At 40.2% G+C, this 20,611-nt stretch overlaps 1 protein-coding gene across 3 annotated transcripts in view; it reads left to right on the forward strand.

The window, feature by feature from the left end:
- LOC126457600 (uncharacterized) overlaps nt 1-20,611 on the forward strand; it is a 212,267-nt gene that overhangs the window by 143,975 nt on the left and 47,681 nt on the right. For all 3 annotated transcript variants that reach the window (XM_050094046.1, XM_050094045.1, XM_050094047.1), the window contains one exon: nt 13,216-13,311. In XM_050094046.1, coding sequence (XP_049950003.1) covers nt 13,216-13,311 — 96 coding nt within the window. The remainder of the gene's footprint in view (nt 1-13,215; nt 13,312-20,611) is intronic.

Raw genomic sequence — 20,611 nt, forward strand, 5'->3', positions numbered from 1 at the left:
CATCCTTACATTTGTCCTCTAGCCATCCCTGCTTAGCCATTTTGCACTTCCTGTCAATCACGTTTTTGAGACGTTTGTATTCCTTTTTGCCTGCTTCATTTACTGCATTTTTAGGCTTTCTCCTTTCATCAGTTAAATTCAATATACCTTCTGTTATCCAAGGATTTCTATTAGCGCTCATCTTTTTACCTACTTGATCCTCTGCTGCCTTCACTACTTCATCTCTCAAAGCTACCCATTCTTCTTCTACTGTATTTCTTTCCCCTGTTCTTGTCAGTTGTTCCCTAACTCTCTCTCTGAAACTCTGTACAACCTCTGGTTCTTTTAGTGTATCCAGGTCCCATCCTTTTAAATTCCCACCTTTTTGCAGTTTCTTCAGTTTTAATCTACAGTTCATAACCAGTAGATTGTGATCAGATTCCACATCTGCCCCTCGAAATGTGCTACAATTTAAAACCTGGTTCCTAAATCTCTGTCTTACCATTATATAATCTATCTGAAACCTTCCATTGTCTCCAGACCTCTTCCATGTATACAACCTTCTTTCATGATTCTTTCATGCTTCATTAGTGGCAGCAGCTTCTGCCCACTTGAATGACATTGCATGTTTGTTGTGTGATATGAATAACTTTTTTTCTAAATGTTTATTAATGCCTGATTTATAGTTGTAATTTTGTTGAGTGGGGTGTCCCTTGTTACCAGAATTAATAAAGGAGTTGCTCATTTCATTGCTTGTTATATTCGCAGTGTCAAAAGTGCCTCTGTTAGTATTACCCAGTTCTGCTTTGATTATTCTCCAAGCAGCCTTGCATTTATTTTGTGGTTGCTGAATATAGTTATCATTTGCATTCACTTCTATTTTATAATTTCTGATCAGTACCTTTTCTTTAGTTAAAGGTACTGAAATGTATCTTCTTCACTGTTCTTTTATATGTTATAGAGTTTGATGACCTGTGTTCTTGACTTTTTGAGGTCAGGTGGAACCATCAATGTAAACTAATATGATTACTTTTGCTTGGTTTCCCTGTGTGTCCTTTTAATACTTTAGGGCAGCACTAATTAACCACATTAGATACAAGATTAACAAAGCTACCAAAAGCTTCATCAACATTTGTAAATTGAGACAGGAAGTTGGACCATTCATCATACACAGCTGTGATCTGAAACCATTGATATGAGAATCATTAAAAATTCTAACTTACTTAGGTTTTTCACACTACTCTGTGGGATTTTTTGTCAGCAATTTTAACAATATCCCTTCATGATCTAATAGATACAGGGTATTAAAAAGCCCTATTTCTTACACATTTCTTTCTGCATTTGTTATAACATTGTCCAGATATGTCTTTTAGACTTTTTATTTGTGCAAAATGTTTTGTGTGACCTGGGGACATTAAGCAAGTATAAGCCCTTTGTTGTTGTGACCCTAATGTCAATGTTAATATCCCCAAAGATAAAAATTTTATGTTGACTGTATTTTTGCAAATGGGAGATTGTTCTGTCTAGTGCCTCTGTGATGACATCAGTATTACTGTCAGGGCTATGGTGAACAGACACTATAATTAATTTGGGACCTGGCAATAATCCAGCAGATGATACACTGCCAATGTAGAAATTACTGATGTCAAGATTAGTTTACTTTGCTGAAAGATCATTGCTGACATATTTTGAAGTATCTCCATAGTTGTTCAGACTTCTACAAATACTTGATGCTAAACATGCTTGTGGGAGCATGCAGGGATGAGAGAGGGAGAGGGTGTGGCAGCTAGCTGGAGTCATGAGGTTAGATAATGGCAGGGAGGGAGGGCTGAAAAGGAGAGAAGTAAAAAGACTGTGTGTGTCCATTGACGGAACATAAGGCTGTGTGGTGATGGAGTAGGAACAGGTAAGGGTATAGGAGGGTGAAGGACAGTGACTAACAAAGTTCCAAGATGCAGAATTCAGAAAAGCTGGTGTTGGTAGGAAGGATCCAGAAGACACAGGCTGTGAAGTAGTCATTGAAGTGAAAAATGTTGTGTTGGGCAGAATGCTCAAGAACTGGGTGGTCCAGCTGTCTCTTAGCCACAGTCTGTCGGTCACCATCTATGTGGACAGGTAACTTGCTGGTTGTCCTGCCTACATAATATGGAGCACAGTGGTTGCAGCTTAGTTTATAGATCACATGATTGATTTCACAGGTAGCCCTGCCTTTGATGGGATAGATGATGCTTTTGACTGGACTGCAAGTCGGTAGTGGTGACAGGATGTATGAGACAGGTCTACTATAGGGACATGAACCATGAGGCAAAGGGTTGGAAGCAGGTTTGAGTAGGGATGGACAAGGATATTTTTAAATTTTGGTGGGCAGCAAAATATCACTGTGAGAGGGGTGGGAAGGATAGTGGGAAGGACATTCCTCATTTCAGGACACAAAGTGAGGTAGTCGATACACTGGCGGAGAATGTGATTCAGTTGCTCCCATCTTGGGTGGTACTGAGTCACAAAGGAAATGCTCCCTTGTGGCTGGGTGGTGGGATGTTGGGAGATGGTGTGTGACTGGAGAGATAAGGCACAGGAGATCTGTTTCTGCATGAGATTGGGAGGGTAATTCTGGTATGTGAAGGCCTCAAAGAGGTCCTTGGCAGACAACAAATCCAGTAACTCATATGTGAGGCTGAAACTAAGAGTGGCAAAATAAAAGCAGAAGTGCTTAACTCGATTTTAAAATATTCCATTACAAAGGAAAATCTAGGAGCCATTGAATAGATCAGTGAAATATTCTCAGTGGTGTTGAGGGCGTGACGGGATCTTTATCAAATTATATATGAATTTTTGGTTGATTTAGCCCCTGTTTTAACTATATGTACTGTAGATTTCTCAGACAGAGAATTGTGTCCATTATTTGAAAGAAAGCTAGGTCACACATGTCTGCAAAGAGGGTAGCAAATGTGATTCACAAACCTACTATCCAGTATCCTTGACATCCAACTCTAGAAGAGTTTCAGAACATATTCTGAGCTCAAAGGGAATGATGTTTCTCAAGCAAAATAACCTCTTCCATGCTAACCGGTGTGAGTTCCAAAAACATCAATGATGATCCAACTTGCACTTTTCTCACATGACGTCATGAATGTCATGGATCAAGCTGGTCAGGTAAATGGAGTAATTTTTGATTTCTGAAAGGCATTTGACTCAATACCACATTTCAGCTTATTATGAAAAGTACACTCATATTGGACATCAAGCAAAATGTTTGACAGAATTGAGGATTTTTTGGTAGGAAGGATGAAATAACTTATCTTGGATTCAGAGTCATCAGCAGATGTAGAAATAACTTCAGTGGTGTCTCAGAGAAGTGTGGAAAGTTTCTTGAATACTTCCATGAGGACCTCAAACCGGAATTTGTTGCACCTACCCACATTGTATGTGTATTGTGGAGCATTGCTTAAGATTTGTAGAGCTTTGTTCGATATGACATACAGGTGGTGCAGATGTGTTTTAGCTGCATAATCCCCAGACTGGTGTAGAATATGTTATCATTGGTCTAATAATTGTCATGTACAAGGCCACTGACACCCTCCTATTCAGTGTAATTTGCTTGTTAAATATTGGATAGAGTTGTCTGAGCCTTGCATGTGCATTGTTGGTAATCTGTTGTATGTGCGCCCCCCCCCCCCCCCCCAGCCCCCCCCCCCCCCCCCCCACAAGTGACTTTCTGGTCCAACCAGACACATAAATACTTGAATTTCTCACAGAAATGTTTTTGCTTGTAGTGTGATTTGTCCCTAGTTTCAGTGTTTGTGCAATTGTTTCAGTCTATATGTGAACAGAAATGCGTCACACAAGTGTGATGTTTAGTCTGACATGTCATTTCTCCAGCCACAACTTGACACTTCTGAGTACTGTCTATAGTCATGAATTAGTGTCTGATGGTTTCCAATTGTGTATTAGGATGATGGTGTGATCTGTGTAGATGGCTATCGCCATGATATGTGTCACTAGGATACTGTTAATTTAGAGGTTAAACAATAGGGGCCTTAATATTCTACCTTGAAGTACTCTGACTTGTATGCAATTTTGTCTTGGTCGTTTCTCTTGAATGTCAGTGCTGAAACTTCTGTTTGTGTGACATGAGAGTATGACACATAAGATTCTTATGGAGAAACCATGGTTGTTGAGTTTGAAAATGAGTCCTTTGTGCTGGAAATAGTTGAAAGACTTTTTGATGTCCAGGATCACAGCCCCTGTTGCCATGTTGATGCAGATATGAATTCCATTCAGGCTGGTTAGTAGTAAGATCTCCAATGACGACTTGCAGTGGCAGTCTTGAGTAGCATGCTGATGTCACATATCTGAATGTCTCTTGGTGAGTTGTATAGTGCAATGTGGGCTCCATTGAACTTGATCCTGAGGGCTGTGGCCTCTAGCTTTTTGAGTTCAGGGAGGTCAATGCCCTGTGCTTAGTACCTTTGTGTGTAATACTTGCTATACTTTCTGCTCTGTCACCTAGTCAGTCAGTATGATAGAACAGCATTTTTTTTTTAAAACAAGAGATGGAGCCCCTCCATGCCCACGCCGGCATGACGGCCAACCATAACCAGACATATGGAAACATCGCAGCACCCACATCCTGTGACACCTCACTTTAGTGAAAACTAACTCTCTCTTGTGGATTGTGAGGTGTTTGTGTCATACTGTGAGTTGCCGGGCAGGTCTTTTATGACCACTGGTCTTATGTGGCTGTGGGGTGTTATCAGGTTTTTGTGTTGGTGACATGATTCATATCTGTTGACACCTGTGACATATCTATTGTTAGGGGGTGTGTTTTGTGTGTGTCAGTCTCACTGTCTCATTTGTGTGATTGCGTTTGGCTGTCTTGTAGGTGTTGTTGTTGTGGTACTGGGTGTGTTCCCCTTTTGCACAATTTGGAAGTTGGTGGTAATAATATATGCTCTACATCCTCGGTGAAGATCGGATTTTGGAATTTAGTGAGCAGCCCATTTTGTTTGATGTATCACTTCTCCCCCTCCTCTGTGGCTTGAGTTTCCATCATATGAGTGTGTTTGTCTTGTCCTCCTGCATGTTACAGTAGTCCATATTCTCTGGTTATGAGCTGTTTCTTGTGTTGAACACAATACAAGTACTGTTTCATGTGTTGGTTGTATGGGTGATGTTGTTGCTGCTAGTGATGTGGCATGTGTGATTTATTGGTGCTGAAGGTCCTCCTGCTCTGCGCCGTGCACAGGACCCCAAAGGAGTCACTACACCTCACTGCTCGTGGATCTGGTTTTGTAATGAATGCTGTTATTGGTGTCATGTTCTTGGTATTTTTGTGCCTCTATGCAATGATCACAATTCAAAGATAAGGGAAATAAGAGCTCGTACTGAGGCATTCAGACAGTCATTTTTCCCTTGCGTGATATGCTAGTGGAACAGAGGGGAGGGAAATACGATTTTGGCGTGAATTATGCCCTCCGCCACACACCACTTGGTGGCTAGCCTCTATGCCTCCTTGTAGGACATGCACCCCCTGTAGTTGGGCATGTGTGATCCTCCACAGTTGATGCAAATGTGTGCACTGGTTTGCCTTCATTTGTGCTGTTGGACACAGTAGCTGCCATTGCATTTGTGGTAGTGTGGTGCCAAGCCATAGTGTAAGGCTGTATGTCCCAACTTCTGGCAGTAGCGACACTGAAGGGGGACATTTATTGATTCAAATATTTCTGTCTTTACAGTCACATTTACAAGACAATTTACCTTTAAAATGGTCATGAATTTAGCCATATAAGCCAACTCCACAGGGTTTTGCAAGTGATATGCGTGCATGGAACCCCATCATTTGGCTCACACTTTTGTAGTTCCAGCTAAGGTTTAGGAGTTTCTTTTTTATTGTCACATTTGATGTTTGTCTGTCAATAGCATTGCCTGCTTACAGCTGTGTCCAGAGTTGGCTTAAGGTCAGAGCAACACACTTGCTCTTGGGGTACCAAGCTGAGAGGGACACCAGAGACACCATAACTGTAGTATTCCTATATGAGAAGATCACACTTAGTAGCAGCCACTGGGAGCGCTAAGCTCAGAGAGGTACCAGAGCAGCCCAAGTGCAAGATTTGTATACAGAGTAAATCACAATTAGTAGCTAAAACTGACATGTGCAAAAGTTTTTGAGGAAAGAGAAAGGGGAGAGGGGGCATCAAATGCTAAGTCACTTGTGTGCAAAAATGTTCTTGAACCAGCCCTGGCTGTGTCTTTTCTTCAGATGTTCTTTAAGGAAATTCAGTAATTTATTTAATATGCTCTTACTGGCACTCACAGTGCTGTGTGTTCCCTTGATAGTTCAATGTGGTAAGTGAGGGGCTTCTGCCTATTCATGAATGTGTTGCCTAAGTGACTCCAATCGCCTTACTTTATCATGAGTACTGGAAACCCAGTCAGATTTGTTATGGGCTGTACATTGCCTGGAGTAGCTGTGTTCTGTGCTGCCCCTGAATGGTTGAAGTTGTCTCTTGCTGTTTAATCACTACTGCTATGCTAGTCAGGTGTTGGCAATGATATTAAATTGTGAGTTGTTTCTAGGTCTGTGCTAGTGATTTACCTATTGACAGGATACATCGCAGTGTTGTGCAACATTTGTGAATGTGGGCACATTTAGTGCAATCTTTGTTGTCTCTGTCAAATGTAATTGTATTGGGTATCTTGCTCCTGCATTCTTCACCAAGCTCTTGGCATTGGAAAGCAGGATATCAGTGTTAGGTGGGATCACCCATCACTTGTGCCTTGTGGATAGGATATGGACTTCTGGGGGGGATTCACATCACTCCAACATTTGGGGTTTTTCTTTAGGGAGATAGCAATTTGTTTTGGGATATCATAGGTAAATTGTGTTTTTGTCCTACAAGAGTGATAGGCCCTAGTCCTAATGGTGCAAGAGAGAGAAACCTACAGTGTGTGCTGTGATCCGACATGAATAGGTCCCAGACACTGAAGTCCCCTATGAAAGAAAGAGAGGCTCCTGTTGTGCAGTTGCAGCCATCATTGTGGATGCTGTGAGTTGAAGACTCTTCTCCGCTGAATTCTAGAAAAGCATCAGCAGATTTTTGACAATGTTATCTGCTGAGCTCTCAAGGAGCTGCCATAAACTTGCTGCTTTTTGCAGCACTGCTGCTTCTAATACTACCATTCCCTACATCCCATTCAAAAGCCATTATTACATAACTTAATTAGAATAAATGGCATTTTTTCAGATAGTGGAAACAGATTATAAATGTGTAATTATATGTTTTGGGAACAACAGTGTAAATAACAGCTCTGAAATGGCTGCTGCACTGAGTAGAAAAATTGTAATACCTTTTTTTCAATACATTTGTGGTTCCAAACATCATCTTCTTGTTCTATAGAATGTGAGGTTAAGGTCAAGGTTTTTCAGCATAAGTGAAGATACTTATTCACATTTTTATGACATTGTGGTTTATTTCCCATTCACACAAGGGGAATGATGGAAAACATGCATCAGTTTTTCTGCACATTGATAAGAAGAGTCTTATGTAAGTCTGCAGGCTTTCGTGACCATTGCCACTAAAGTTAAAATCCTCTGGGTTGTTAGGCCGCATCGTATTTCTTTCTAAAATAATGAATGTTTTGACCCCTCTGCTGGTATCTTCTTGCCACTATTGCTAGAACACTGTCAGAGACCAGTGTCACATTCTCTTATAAAGGAGAGTTTCCCCGCATTTGTGCTGGAGAAGTGGGAGTATTGGTCAAAATTCTTGTGGCTACCATTGCTGGCCATCATTGCAGGTTAATATTCCCATACTGATGCAGAAGAAGGGGCATTATTGGCTAAACTCTTGTGGATACTAGTAGTGGCCAATCGTCATTGGATAGAAAGCCACTATTCCACACTTACACTGGAGAAGGGTTATTGGTTGAAATTCCTCTGACTGCTATTGGTTGGCCATCATCATTGGCTAGATGCAAAATGAACAGAGCAAGAAGGAGGGAATGTGTACACAAAATATTATTGTCCGCGGGGGTGACTTGCAGCACGTTGTTTATATTGCTCACAAACTGTGGCCACACATTCACTTCCTTGATGGCAGGGAGCCGTGATGCTGGAAGCCTATAGCCATCCTCTCTTTTGAAATTACTTGCATTCTTGGAAATTTCAACCTGCAGACATCTACATGAAATCAGAGAAAGCATCCACTCATGTATAGTAGGCATATGTCTGGTGCATGGAACGCATAACAGGAAACAGTGTTCACTAGGTTTTGCACTCTGACTCTTTTTTTCATAGAAAGTACACACAATGACATAGACGCCCAGATACACACTATCAAAGTCACAGTGACACCAGTGTGATAATTGCTTATTGAGAGGTGTTACTTGTGCTGATGGATATGTGGAGGTTGGAATTTACTGACCTGCCTCTGCCTCATAAATTTGATGGATTTTTTGCTTTGCTACTCCTCCTGTTATTGTTGATGATTATGAATGATTATTAAATGTTGTACACAAAATTGCAGAATTTGGCTTGCAGTTCCTCTTCATATTTATCATCTTAGAGTTTACTGTGATGAGTAGCCTTTTTTAAATTGTAGGATGTTTCTGTATGTGCACAGGTCAGTAAGCTACAAAAGCTAGTACACCATTCAATAAATTCACAAATGGCAATAGTTAGCAGAATAACTATACAGGATGAAGACATGTTATTGAATTCACAGATTGATACATATTAATGATATGCTTCAAATGTGAACATTATACATTCACAAATTTGTGCAAAGTGACATTGATTTGTTATGTGGATGCTAATGAACTGCAGACTTTTCCCAAAGAGGTTCACAAATAAAACATTATTAACCACATGATATTACTATGATGATTGCCGAGGTTTTGCTGTCTGGAAGGTGTTTATAAAGACAGGTGTATGGATATTTTGTGACTGTGGTAATTATATTTTAGTTTAATACTAAAAGAGCCATATCTAATAGTGATATCAAGTTATTGCCTCCAGAAATAATTTTGTTTAACTTCATGACAGAAAAGTATTAACGTTCAAGGTACTATTGGATTGATACATTGCACACCTACACAGAAGATCACCTATTTTCATATAAATTTTCCAGATCTATAATTTCTATAATTTGGTAAAGTTTTTACTTAGTGGGTTATTTGGAAAAAACAATTGCTTTATTGATTCAAGAAAATTAGAGTAACGAAAATATAATGTCAAGCAGGCATGCACTACAAATCAGAAACTGACTGTGTGAGGGGTGCACTCAAGGATTCTTTTAGATTAGGCAACTCTCCACTCCAAATAACAAAAGCTGTAGGAGACCCAAAAGTGTGATTGTAAGATCCAAAAGCATGCCTTCCACAGGCAAGAGATTAAAATCATAATAGTTAGCTACTAAAGCATTCACAACAAAGTTCCAGAATTTGAAGCACTCCTTAGAAGCAGTGAAGCTCACATATTACTAGGTACAGAAAACTGGTTGAAACCTGAAATTGATAGCACTGAGATTTCTGAGAAAAATTTAAGTGTACATCAAAATGTTGGGTTAATGGGAAATGGAGGTGGTGTATTCATTGCAGTAGACAAGAAATGTAAATTCAGCAAGTTAGAAAGTGAAGCTGCATGTGAGATTGTTTGGGCAACACTCAGTGGGCAAGACTCAGTGGGCAAAAAAAGGCAATTTAGATCCTTCTGTCACCCACCAGACTCACCTCATGATGTAACCGAAAACTTGAGAGGAAACCTCAGTTTGCTTGTACAGAAGGTCCGCAGTCATACTGTAACCACATATGAAGACTTTAATCATTCAACAGTCAACTGGAAAAATTGCAGTTCTGTTACTTGTGGCTGTTACACGACATCATGTGTAGCATTACTAAATGCCTTCTCTAGCACAAATAGTTTGGAACCCCAATCATGATGGAAATACCTAGAGATAATGAGAGCAATGAAACCTGACCTCTTTGGGGATGTCTGTATCACAACTGCTATCAATGACCAAGAGGAAGGTGTGGAAACAATGATTACCAAAGTACAAAGGGGAATTAAAACAAGTAGAAAGATATATATGTTCAGTAAACCAGATAAAAAATCAGTAGTGTCACATCTCAATGAGGAACATGAAAGTTTCAGCACAGGACAGGAGCATATAGGGGAACTGTGGCTCAAGTTTAAAACAATAGTTGACCATGCACTGGACAGATATATACCTAGTAGAACAGTTCATAATGGTATGGAACCTCCATGGTATACTGTCATTGTAAAGAAACCGCTAAAGAAACTGGGACTCCTGCATAATGGGTGTAAAACAAAGCATATGGGTATAGATGGAGAGATGCTGTATGAAATTCATTTGGCTGTCAATAGGGCAGTGCATGAAGCCCTTAGATGAATTTCATTGAATGATCTTTCACGAAACACAAAGAAATTCTGGTCATATGTAAGGCCTGTTAGTGGTGCCAAAATTAGTGTACAGTTGCTCGTGAATGAGACGTGAACTGAAATTGAGGGTAGCGAAACAAAAGCTGTAATGCTTAACCCCATTTTAAAACGTTTCTTTACAAAGGTATAACCCAGGAAAACTGCTCCAATTTGATCCTCATACCACTGAAAATATGAGTGAAACAAGCATTAGTGTCAGTTGTGTTGAGAAACAACTGATTCCATTAAAATTGATAAAAGCTACAGGGTTTGAGGAATCACTATCAGATTCAATACTTTTTTTTTTTACTATAATCTGTTTTAGATCGCTCAGTAGTTGGAAGAAAGCAAAGGTCATCACCTGTTACAAGATGTGATGTACCAAATTACTGTCCAATACCTTTGGCATAGATTTGTTATTCTTATTAGAGCTTATCCTGAGCTCAAAGATAATGAGATATCTTGAACAAAATAACTTTGTCCATGTCGACCAGGATGAATTCTGAAAACTTCAATCATGCATTACCCAACTTGCACTTTTTTCTTGTGGCATACTGAAAGATTTAGATCAAGGCAGTCAGGTAGATGCAGTATTTTTTGATTTTGTACAAAGCATTTGACTCAGTACCACATCTACACTTATTACCTATGGGGTATCAAGCAAGATTTGAGACTGGATTGATGATTTTTTAATAGTGAGGATGCAGCCCTTTATCTTGGATGGAGAGTCATTGTCAGATGTGTAAATAACTTTGTGTGTGCCACAGAGAAGTGTGTTGGGACTCTTGCTGTTCATGTTGTACATTAATGACCTTGTGGACAATATTAATAGTAAACTCAGAAATTTTGCACTTCGTGCTGTTGTCCATAACAAAGTACTGTCTGAAAGAGCTGCATACATATTCAGTCAGATTTTCACAAGATTTCAAAGTGGTGCAATGATTGGCAACTTGCTTTAACTGTTCAGAAATGCAAAACTTTGCACTTCACAAAATGAAAAAAATGTAGTGTTCTATGGCTATAATATCAATGAGCCACAGATGGAGTTGGCCAACTCATACAAATATCTGGGTGTAATATGATGTCAGGGTATGACATGGAATAATCACACAGGCTCAGTTGTGGGTAAAGGAGGTGGTAGTCTTCACAGCACACTTGCGAAATGCAATAAGTCTACAAAGGGAATTGCTTACAGATCTCTCACGCGACACATTCTAGAATATTGCTTAGGTGTGTGGGATGCATATCAAATAAGACTAGCATTGAACATAAACAGAACATGAACATTGAACATAAACAGAACATGAACATTGAACATAAACAGAGAAGAGCAGTACAGCAGTTTGTTTGATCATTGTTAGACTGTCACTGAGATGCTGAAGAAAGTGAACTTGAAGACCCTTGAAGATAGACGTAAACTATCCTGAGAAAGCCTACTCACGAAGTTACAAGAACCAGCTATAACTCATGACTCTTAGGAATATACAACAACCCCTACATATCACAGCTGTAGGGATTGTAGGACAAGATTAGATTAATTACAGCATGCCGTATGTGAATGGAACAGGAAGAAACCATAATAACTGGTACAATGGGACATGGTTTGCACTGTGCATTTCACAGTGGTTTGCAGAGTATATATGTAGATGTAGAAATGACAAAACTTAAATTATGGAATTTTTGTGATTAGTGAGCTTTTGAAAAAGTTAGACTCGTTAGTGTAAAGAAAATTAGGACTGTCCAACAAACTGTCAGTTCCTTCAGATTTACTGATTAGCACATTACTTTTACAGCAGCATGGCATTATAACAACTTCAGAAGTTTCAGATGTTTGTATTCCATTTTGCTGCTTTGTCTGTTGCAGTTTTGTATTTTCCGCTTTTGTCAGTTAGACTCAATATTTTCTGTGTTCTTCAAATATTTCTACTGTATCTTGTGTATCTGCCTATTTGATCCTCTGATGTCTTCACTATTTCATCTCTGACACTACCCATTCATCTCACATTATATTTGTGTCCCCTGTTTACACCAATTGTTGCCTAATTGTGCCTTTGAAACTCTCAATAACATATGCCTCTTTCAGTTTATACAGATTCAACTTCTTTAATATTCCACCTTTCTGTGATTTATTCACTTTTAATATGCAGGTCATAACTAACAAACTATGGTAAGAGTCCACATCTGCCTCCGGGAGTGTTTTTATGTTTAAAACATGGTCTATAAAATCTCTGTCTTATCATTATGTAATCAGTCTGAAACCTTCTGGTGTCTCCTAGCCTGTCATACATATACAACCTTTTTCATAGTTCTGAATGTAATGTATTAATCTACCGACCTGGTAACTGAGAGTAACTGGGTTCAATTTCTCCTTGACCATGTAGATGGTTCTCCTCAAATGTTATATGTGAATGTCGAGATTACGTGTTGAGAGAGGCTGTAGCTGAACTATTTCCACATCCTTGTTTCACTGAGATAGTATTATGCTCTGTTACCAATGCCCTTAACATTACTGCAATATTAAATGACAACCTCCCTCTTACAATCTACTGTGTAGTGTGCAGTTTAGTTCTTTGTTATTGTCTAGAAATTTTACCATTTAAAAATGAAACAAATTAAGATGTTGTTTAAATTCAGGTGTGTTTCTATGGATAAAGTGCTAATATTTATTTATTTACACACTTAAACTGTTGTACAGTTGTAACTTGTTTATTGAATTACAATAAGAATTAATAAATGAGCTTCAGTATTTATTGGAATGTGGTTCTTATTGTTTTGGTAATGAGCAACTTTTCTTGCAGGTCTCACAGCTCTTCCTTTCATTGTGGTTCCATTGTGTTTCTTAATTGTGTTGGCATTGTCATACATATATTGCACCACAAAGCACAGAACAGTGGGTATGTTGCTACTGAATTATATTTTTAGCATTTAATATTTTGTGATGTACCTGAGTTTGTTGCCCTAGACAGTCATGTAAAATGTACAATAGCTTAATAGATTTGTCAGTTACTTGCTATTACATTTGCTGCACTCATATAGGATGACACAACAAATCTGTGTTATATGCAAATAATAGTGAATATGTACATGGTGGATTGTGAACTAGATCAGGTATAATAGCATAATGAGAAAATGTCTCATTATGAAATCAGGACTGTATAACTAATCAAGGCTTTTAATGAATAGGATTTTTGTGCATCAGTTTTTGAGGTTTCCAAAATATGCTCCTATTTAACATGATGTGACTGAAAACCTGCATAAGTGGCATGAGTGGGTATCACTAAGGACTACAGTTTGTTGGAAGGACTATAGGAGGTCTGTATTCAGCAGTAGATATCTTGATGATTGCATAAGAAATGGAAAGTATTTAAAAAAAACCCTGAAAGTTAATTTCAGATGTCTTAACAAATGTCTAATCATCCTGTTCCTTCTAGTAAGTATTTCCACATATTCTTTCCTCACTGTTTCTGCAGGCAACATCATCATTTCTTATCTTATCAGTCCATTTAAATTTGATGATACTTTTGTGATACCAACTCTTAAATACTTCTTCATCTCCAGTTTCCCAGTGATCAAGCTGCTGAGCTCCATATAGATGTTCTCAGAAATTTCCTTTTCAAGTTAAGGCTTATGGCCAATATTAGTATACTTCTTTTGGAAAAGAATGTTTCCTTTTCTTGTGATAGTCTGCTTCTTACATCCTGTATCAGTACTAACATGTGATTACTGGGTTGCACTCCAGCAGAATTTAATTGAATTGCTCTAAATTGGTTTTATGATAAAATTTCAAATACCATACTCAGCACTACATTTAAATACTTTAATTGCTTTGCAGAATTATTAATATTCATAACAATACCAGGACCAATCTCAGTTCTTACAAAAGTATAAGATAGGAATCGCAGGTAGACACATACAGAAACCTCTAAATTAGTCTGACAGTGGCTATTCAATGTTAATTATAATGTTACTGTGGATTTCTCACTGTCGTGGTAACTGTAGATTATGGAGGTAGCATCACTTCCATATATGGTTGCCTTATTTAGTTTTCCTGATTTTGGCAGGTGAGAGAACAGCTGGAGTCGCAATATGATTACAGGAATGACTGGAGTGGCCTTGACAATGGTACAACAAAGAGCTTCGTCCTACAGGTTATCTGGCTGGGTTTAGCAAACTGCTGCCTCCTGTCAACTGCATTTGACATTAACAGATGCCATAAATCCTTGTATCTATTCACTTAATATTTGCTGTATAAGTGGTGCTAGATCCTGGTACTCTTCTGTGACAGTCATCGGAATGACACTCAAAAGTATGTCTGTGTGTTTTTGTACGTCCTTTGCTGGTGAATTGCCACATTGTGCTGGTACCATTTAATGAAATCCTCTGTTATGGTGATACTTTCCAAAAGGAGTGCCTGATAGATCTTATCTGCCATACCATTCATTAGGTGTCAAACAATGTCAGTTTCCATCATATTTTGATTTACTTTGTGACTATAACTTTGACACAGAAAGGGGAGAGGAAAAATATGCAGCTATAACACTCTTTGACACAATATCCTTTGTAATAATATTTGTGACGAATAACATAAATGTTTCCAGAATGAAATCTGCCAGGAAGTTTCAACATAAATGTTTCCAATTGTAGATCAAAAAGCTTTCTCCTTAACGATTCTTTATATGCCACAGAGGGGAGAGGGGTTCTTGTGTAGAGGTACATAGCTATTATATACATATCCCCCCCCCCTCCCCCCCCCCCCCCCCCCCCCCCCTGCACTTCCGCCTTGAAATTTGTCCCAGATCTGGGTTGCATAATCTGAACAAGAAGAAAATGTTGACAAAACAGATATGTCATTCCACCTGTTCTGTAGAATGTTTTTATTTTGTCTTGGCCCTTGCCAGTATTTGCCAAAAAAATGCCTGATCTACACTCCTGGAAATGGAAAAAAGAACACCGTGAATTCATTGTCCCAGGAAGGGAAAACTTTATTGACACATTCCTGGGGTCAGATACATCACATGATCACACTGACAGAACCACAGGCACATAGACACAGGCAACAGAGCATGCACAATGTCGGCACTAGTACAGTGTATATCCACCTTTTGCAGCAATGCAGGCTGCTATTCTCCCATGGAGACGATCGTAGAGATGCTGGATGTAGTCCTGTGGAACGGCTTGCCATGCCATTTCCACCTGGCGCCTCAGTTGGACCAGCGTTCGTGCTGGACGTGCAGACCGCATGAGACGACGCTTCATCCAGTCCCAAACATGCTCAATGGGGGACAGATTCGGAGATCTTGCTGGCCAGGGTAGTTGACTTACACCTTCTAGAGCACGTTGGGTGGCACGGGATACATGCAGACGTGCATTGTCCTGTTGGAACAGCAAGTTCCCTTGCCGGTCTAGGAATGGTAGAACGATGGGTTCGATGACGGTTTGGATGTATCATGCACTATTCAGTGTCCCCTCGACAATCACCAGTGGTGTACGGCCAGTGTAGGAGATCGCTCCCCACACCACGATGCCGGGTGTTGGCCCTGTGTGCCTTGGTCGTATGCAGTCCTGATTGTGGCGCTCACCTGCACGGCGCCAAACATGCATACGACCATCATTGGCACCAAGGCAGAAGTGACTCTCATCACTGAAGACGACACGTCTCCATTCGTCCCTCCATTCACTCCTGTTGCGACACCACTGGAGGTGGGCTGCACGATGTTGGGGCGTGAGCAGAAGACGGCCTAACGGTGTGCGGGACCGTAGCCCAGCTTCATGGAGACGGTTGCGAATGGTCCTCGCCGATACCCCAGGAGCAGCAGTGTCCCTAATTTGCTGGGAAGTGGCGGTGCGGTCCCCTACGGCACTGCGTAGGATCCTACGGTCTTGGTGTGCATCCGTGCGTCGCTGCGGTCCGGTCCCAGGTCGACGGGCACGTGCACCTTCCGCCGACCACTGGCGACAACATCGATGTACTGTGGAGGCCTCACGCCCCACGTGTTGAGCAATTCGGCGGTACGTCCACCCGGCCTCCCGCATGCCCACTATACGCCCTCGCTCAAAGTCCATCAACTGCACATACGGTTCACGTCCACGCTGTCGCGGCATGCTACCAGTGTTAAAGACTGCGATGGAGCTCCGTATGCCACGGCAAACTGGCTGACACTGACGGCGGCGGTGCACAAATGCTGCGCAGCTAGCGCCATTCGACGGCCAACACCGCGGTTCCTGGTGTGTCCGCTGTGCCGTGCGTGTGATCATTGCTTGTACAGCACTCTCGCAGTGTCCGAAGCAAGTATGATGGGTCTGACACACTGGTGTCAATGTGTTCTTTTTTCCATTTCCAGGAGTGTATATATCTGATTTACTGATGCTTTTGCATCCATTGAGACCTTGACAATGGAGACTGTATGAGCAATGTACTGGTTTGTATTTGGGGTTTTGCTCATTAACACAATAGCTTTTCGAGCAGCCTTTCAGGGGGAAGGCATTGTCAATTTCAAGGATACCCACCAACCTATGTCATATAGAATCTAAAATCAAGTTTACTTACAAGTATAAGGTCATCAACTTCACATTGAAAGCTTGGTTATTAAGCACAAACAGTAGTACACACCAACTTGAACTACCTGCCTCAGCAAGGAGTGTGCCTATTTATACATGTGTAAAATGTTCTGGCAAATTCCAATATTCTACAAATCTTGTAATGCCCAAAACCTTCCAGATATTAAAAATGTCAAATGTTGGATAACTGAAGGAGGCAGGAATCAATCTCCAGCCAGTGACTGTAATGGGTATTTCACAGTAGGCAACACACATCAAACAGAAATAGTACCCTCAATTCATCTGACCAAATATCTTTATCTTATTTCCATTTAACTTCACTGACTCCAACTTCATTTAGATTCAGTTGTTGCATTTCCCTTTACAAATTTTCTGGCTTTCTTACCACAGTGGGAGAGCATAGGGAAGGTTCGGTATCAGTGAGTGTGCAGAAAGCAGAAGGTAGTTTTTGTTTGTAGGAAGAGTTGAGAAAAAAATTATGAATACAAACAGATTGTTATATGATCCATGGATTTTCACATGTGGAGAGTGAAATGAGATGACAGAATGACAGTGGATTTGTTCAGTTAACTTTTTTATTCCAGCTCTCAGCTGTAGTATGTCAGAAACAGCTTGGTGGAGATGTGCAGTTGTCTCTCATGCTAAACAATAAATATCCACCATTACTGACACCGCAAAAAGAGGGGCTGAGTGTGGCATCACTCAAATGCTGCTGTCAACAATGCCTCTGGCTGCAACTGTGATGAAAGCACAGCAGCACTGCTGGTGATACTATGGAGGTGAGCAAGCAGCTCCCTGCTATTTTGACTCAGGGTAGGCTGTCCCATCCTGTGATCAAATAGTAGACCCCATACTGCGTTCTGGGATGTTGCTCCGTGTGTCACAGGTTCATGGTGTAGGTTGCGGTACTGAGACGAGAATAATTTAATACATGAATGGCTGAGTACTTACATGCTCCAGACTATCTTAATTTTGGGCTTCAGGCATGTGCACTTAACACATCCATCATGGCCAGTGAGGAAAGGTATCCATCTTTCCACTAGCATATTGCAGTGTTGGCTGTTGCTATACTGCACCCAGCTGGCTCCTTCACAGTACCTATCGGCTGTGTTTTGCATCGCAATGCATAACACTCCTGCCTGCCTGCGACTGACTCTGTTGCAACTCACTTCCACTCTTGCATATTGGTTTGACTGAATATGGTTTATAAGCTACATTGCCCTGGTCCCTTATGTCAATCAAACTACATTATCCTTTATGTTAAAGTTTCTGGTAACTCAACCTTCTGGCCTTGGTTCATCTCTTAAGAAATATTCTGATAGTAGAATTCTGTAACCCTATCACTTAATTTTACATATTTCTACAGCACCCCTTGACCTGCTCCTTAACTCAAATACCATGGAACTTATTTCATTACTAGGCTTCTTGCACAATAACTTCTAGTTCTCTATTCCAAACTTACAAGATATTATTCTTAATAATACACTGTGTGTGTTCATCTTCCTTCTGCTACTATGCTCAGCAGAACAGGTGCCACTGAGGTGGTTGGTATATCTTTCAATACTGATTTTCCTGGTATAAATTTACATGCGGCAATAAGGTTTCCGTGGAGACTCATCCCTCAGGCTGATTAAGAAGCATGTTTATAGACTACATAAATTCTGACCCTAGAGATTGATTTAAGCTGGTTAGGTTTTGCAGCAGGTAGTGCTCCCATAGGCTCCTCTGGCTAATGCAAATTAGGCTACAAAATATTCAGGTTAGTTATCCTTGAAATTATGGTGGGCAGATGGAAAGTATGCCCCATTATCTCACATGCTGTTCCATTTAATAACAGACTGCTCCTGTTTAATTCTAGTCTCTTTGCAGACATAAGCTTCTCCCGCTAGAAACAACTTGCCACTACTACAATCTTGTCAAAAGTAGCGTACAACTAATGGGCCTTGACCTGCTGAAAGTGAAATTCTGGCTTAATCACTTCTTTATTACATTCTCTTACCTCCTTTTGTCTCATTAGCAATTTCACTGTGCAGGAATCCTGCCCCTCTCTTATTTCCATATTCAGCAAACTATTGTTTGTCCTTGGTAGCATTTTTTGTAACTTTGCTCCTTTCATTTCTACATATCTTCCCTTGTCATTTACAATTAATAATAGTCATTGTTTCTACTCTTAGATATTTCTTCAATGTGCTCCACTTAACAGGATATGCATGAACTATGTAGCACTTGTGACATGCTTGTTTCCCTACTACTGGTTTAGAAATGGAAATGGAAATTTTCACTCCATCACTTCTCACTGATACTGTGGCTACCTTAAAATAAAAAGATAAATTTTTGTGCTCTGATTAACTGCTTGTTCTGTAGCTCTGGTACACTGCATTACTTCTGCAGTCAGTTTTTGTAGTAGTCGCATGTTATTTAATATGTCCTTCTCTAAATTTGCAATCTGCGTAATGTGCCAATCACTCATGGCTTTGTTCCCTTTTGCCCACAAGTTAATGTCTTCTATGGTGTCGTTCACCTTTCGAATGTCTTCCTCATTAGCAGTGCCAAATATTGTTTTCATAAACCTCCGGCGTTGATCCAAACTCTCTTCCTTTGCATATGTGTAATAACCTCCAGTACCTAGGTCATCTCACTCTTTAATTTCTCATTTGCCCCATGTATTCTCTCACATACCCTGGCAGTTGCTTTGAATATGCCATTCCTTTCCATTCCCTGTTGGAATTTGTCGAATAGATCTTCCAATCTTCTCACCTCATTATGCATCTGATATGCATTGAATACCACGTGTATCACCCAGGGATGACTGGTGGCCACTACATCTTCCTGCAATGCTTCCACCCTGCTGGAGATCAGTAGCCCTCTATGAATCACATCATCTCGCCTTCTCTGCAACTCACCTAAGGACAGGAATACCTATTACTTTCCTCCCCTGTAAATTCATTGCTGCTCCGCAGCTGCTTATATGAGGGCTCTTCAGAAAGTAGGGAACATTTTGGAACTAAAAAAAAAAAACCAAGTACAAGAAATACATTTTATTATATACATCTGACTGACATACTACTTTTCCACATAGTCACCAAACACATTGAGGCAATTATCATAGTGGTGGACAAGATTTGAAATACCTTCATCATAAAATTCTGCTGCCTGAGAGTTCAGCCAGTGAGTCATGCCCTCCTAGCTTTTGAGTGACAACTTCAAACAACAAAGTCCGTGAAACTTGTGGAAAAGAAAGCGAAAGTTCCGTTATTGTGAAGCAAATCGCTTCATCAACTTTTGTGACAAGATTGTCAGTCACAATTCTCAGGCATCCACTCTTCTCTTCATCATGAACATTGGTTCAGCCGTTTTTAAACCGAATGCACCATTTATGGATGGAACATTTGCTAATTACATTGTTTCCGTACACTTCGCACAGTTCACGATAAATTTCTTTAGGTTTTAGGTTTTTTGCCAACAAAAATCCTATCACAGACTGCACCTCACAATGAACACTTCAAATTCAAATATAAAAAAAAAAACAGACATGCAGAGATGTTCCCTCTGTCATGGATGGATACCGACCGAACTGCTGAGCATGCACATACCAAAATATACGCGATCGGTGCACATCTAGCGGCATCAGATGGA

The sequence above is a fragment of the Schistocerca serialis genome, chromosome 2 (genome assembly GCF_023864345.2).
Source record: "Schistocerca serialis cubense isolate TAMUIC-IGC-003099 chromosome 2, iqSchSeri2.2, whole genome shotgun sequence".
NCBI classification, from domain to species: Eukaryota; Metazoa; Arthropoda; class Insecta; order Orthoptera; family Acrididae; genus Schistocerca; species Schistocerca serialis.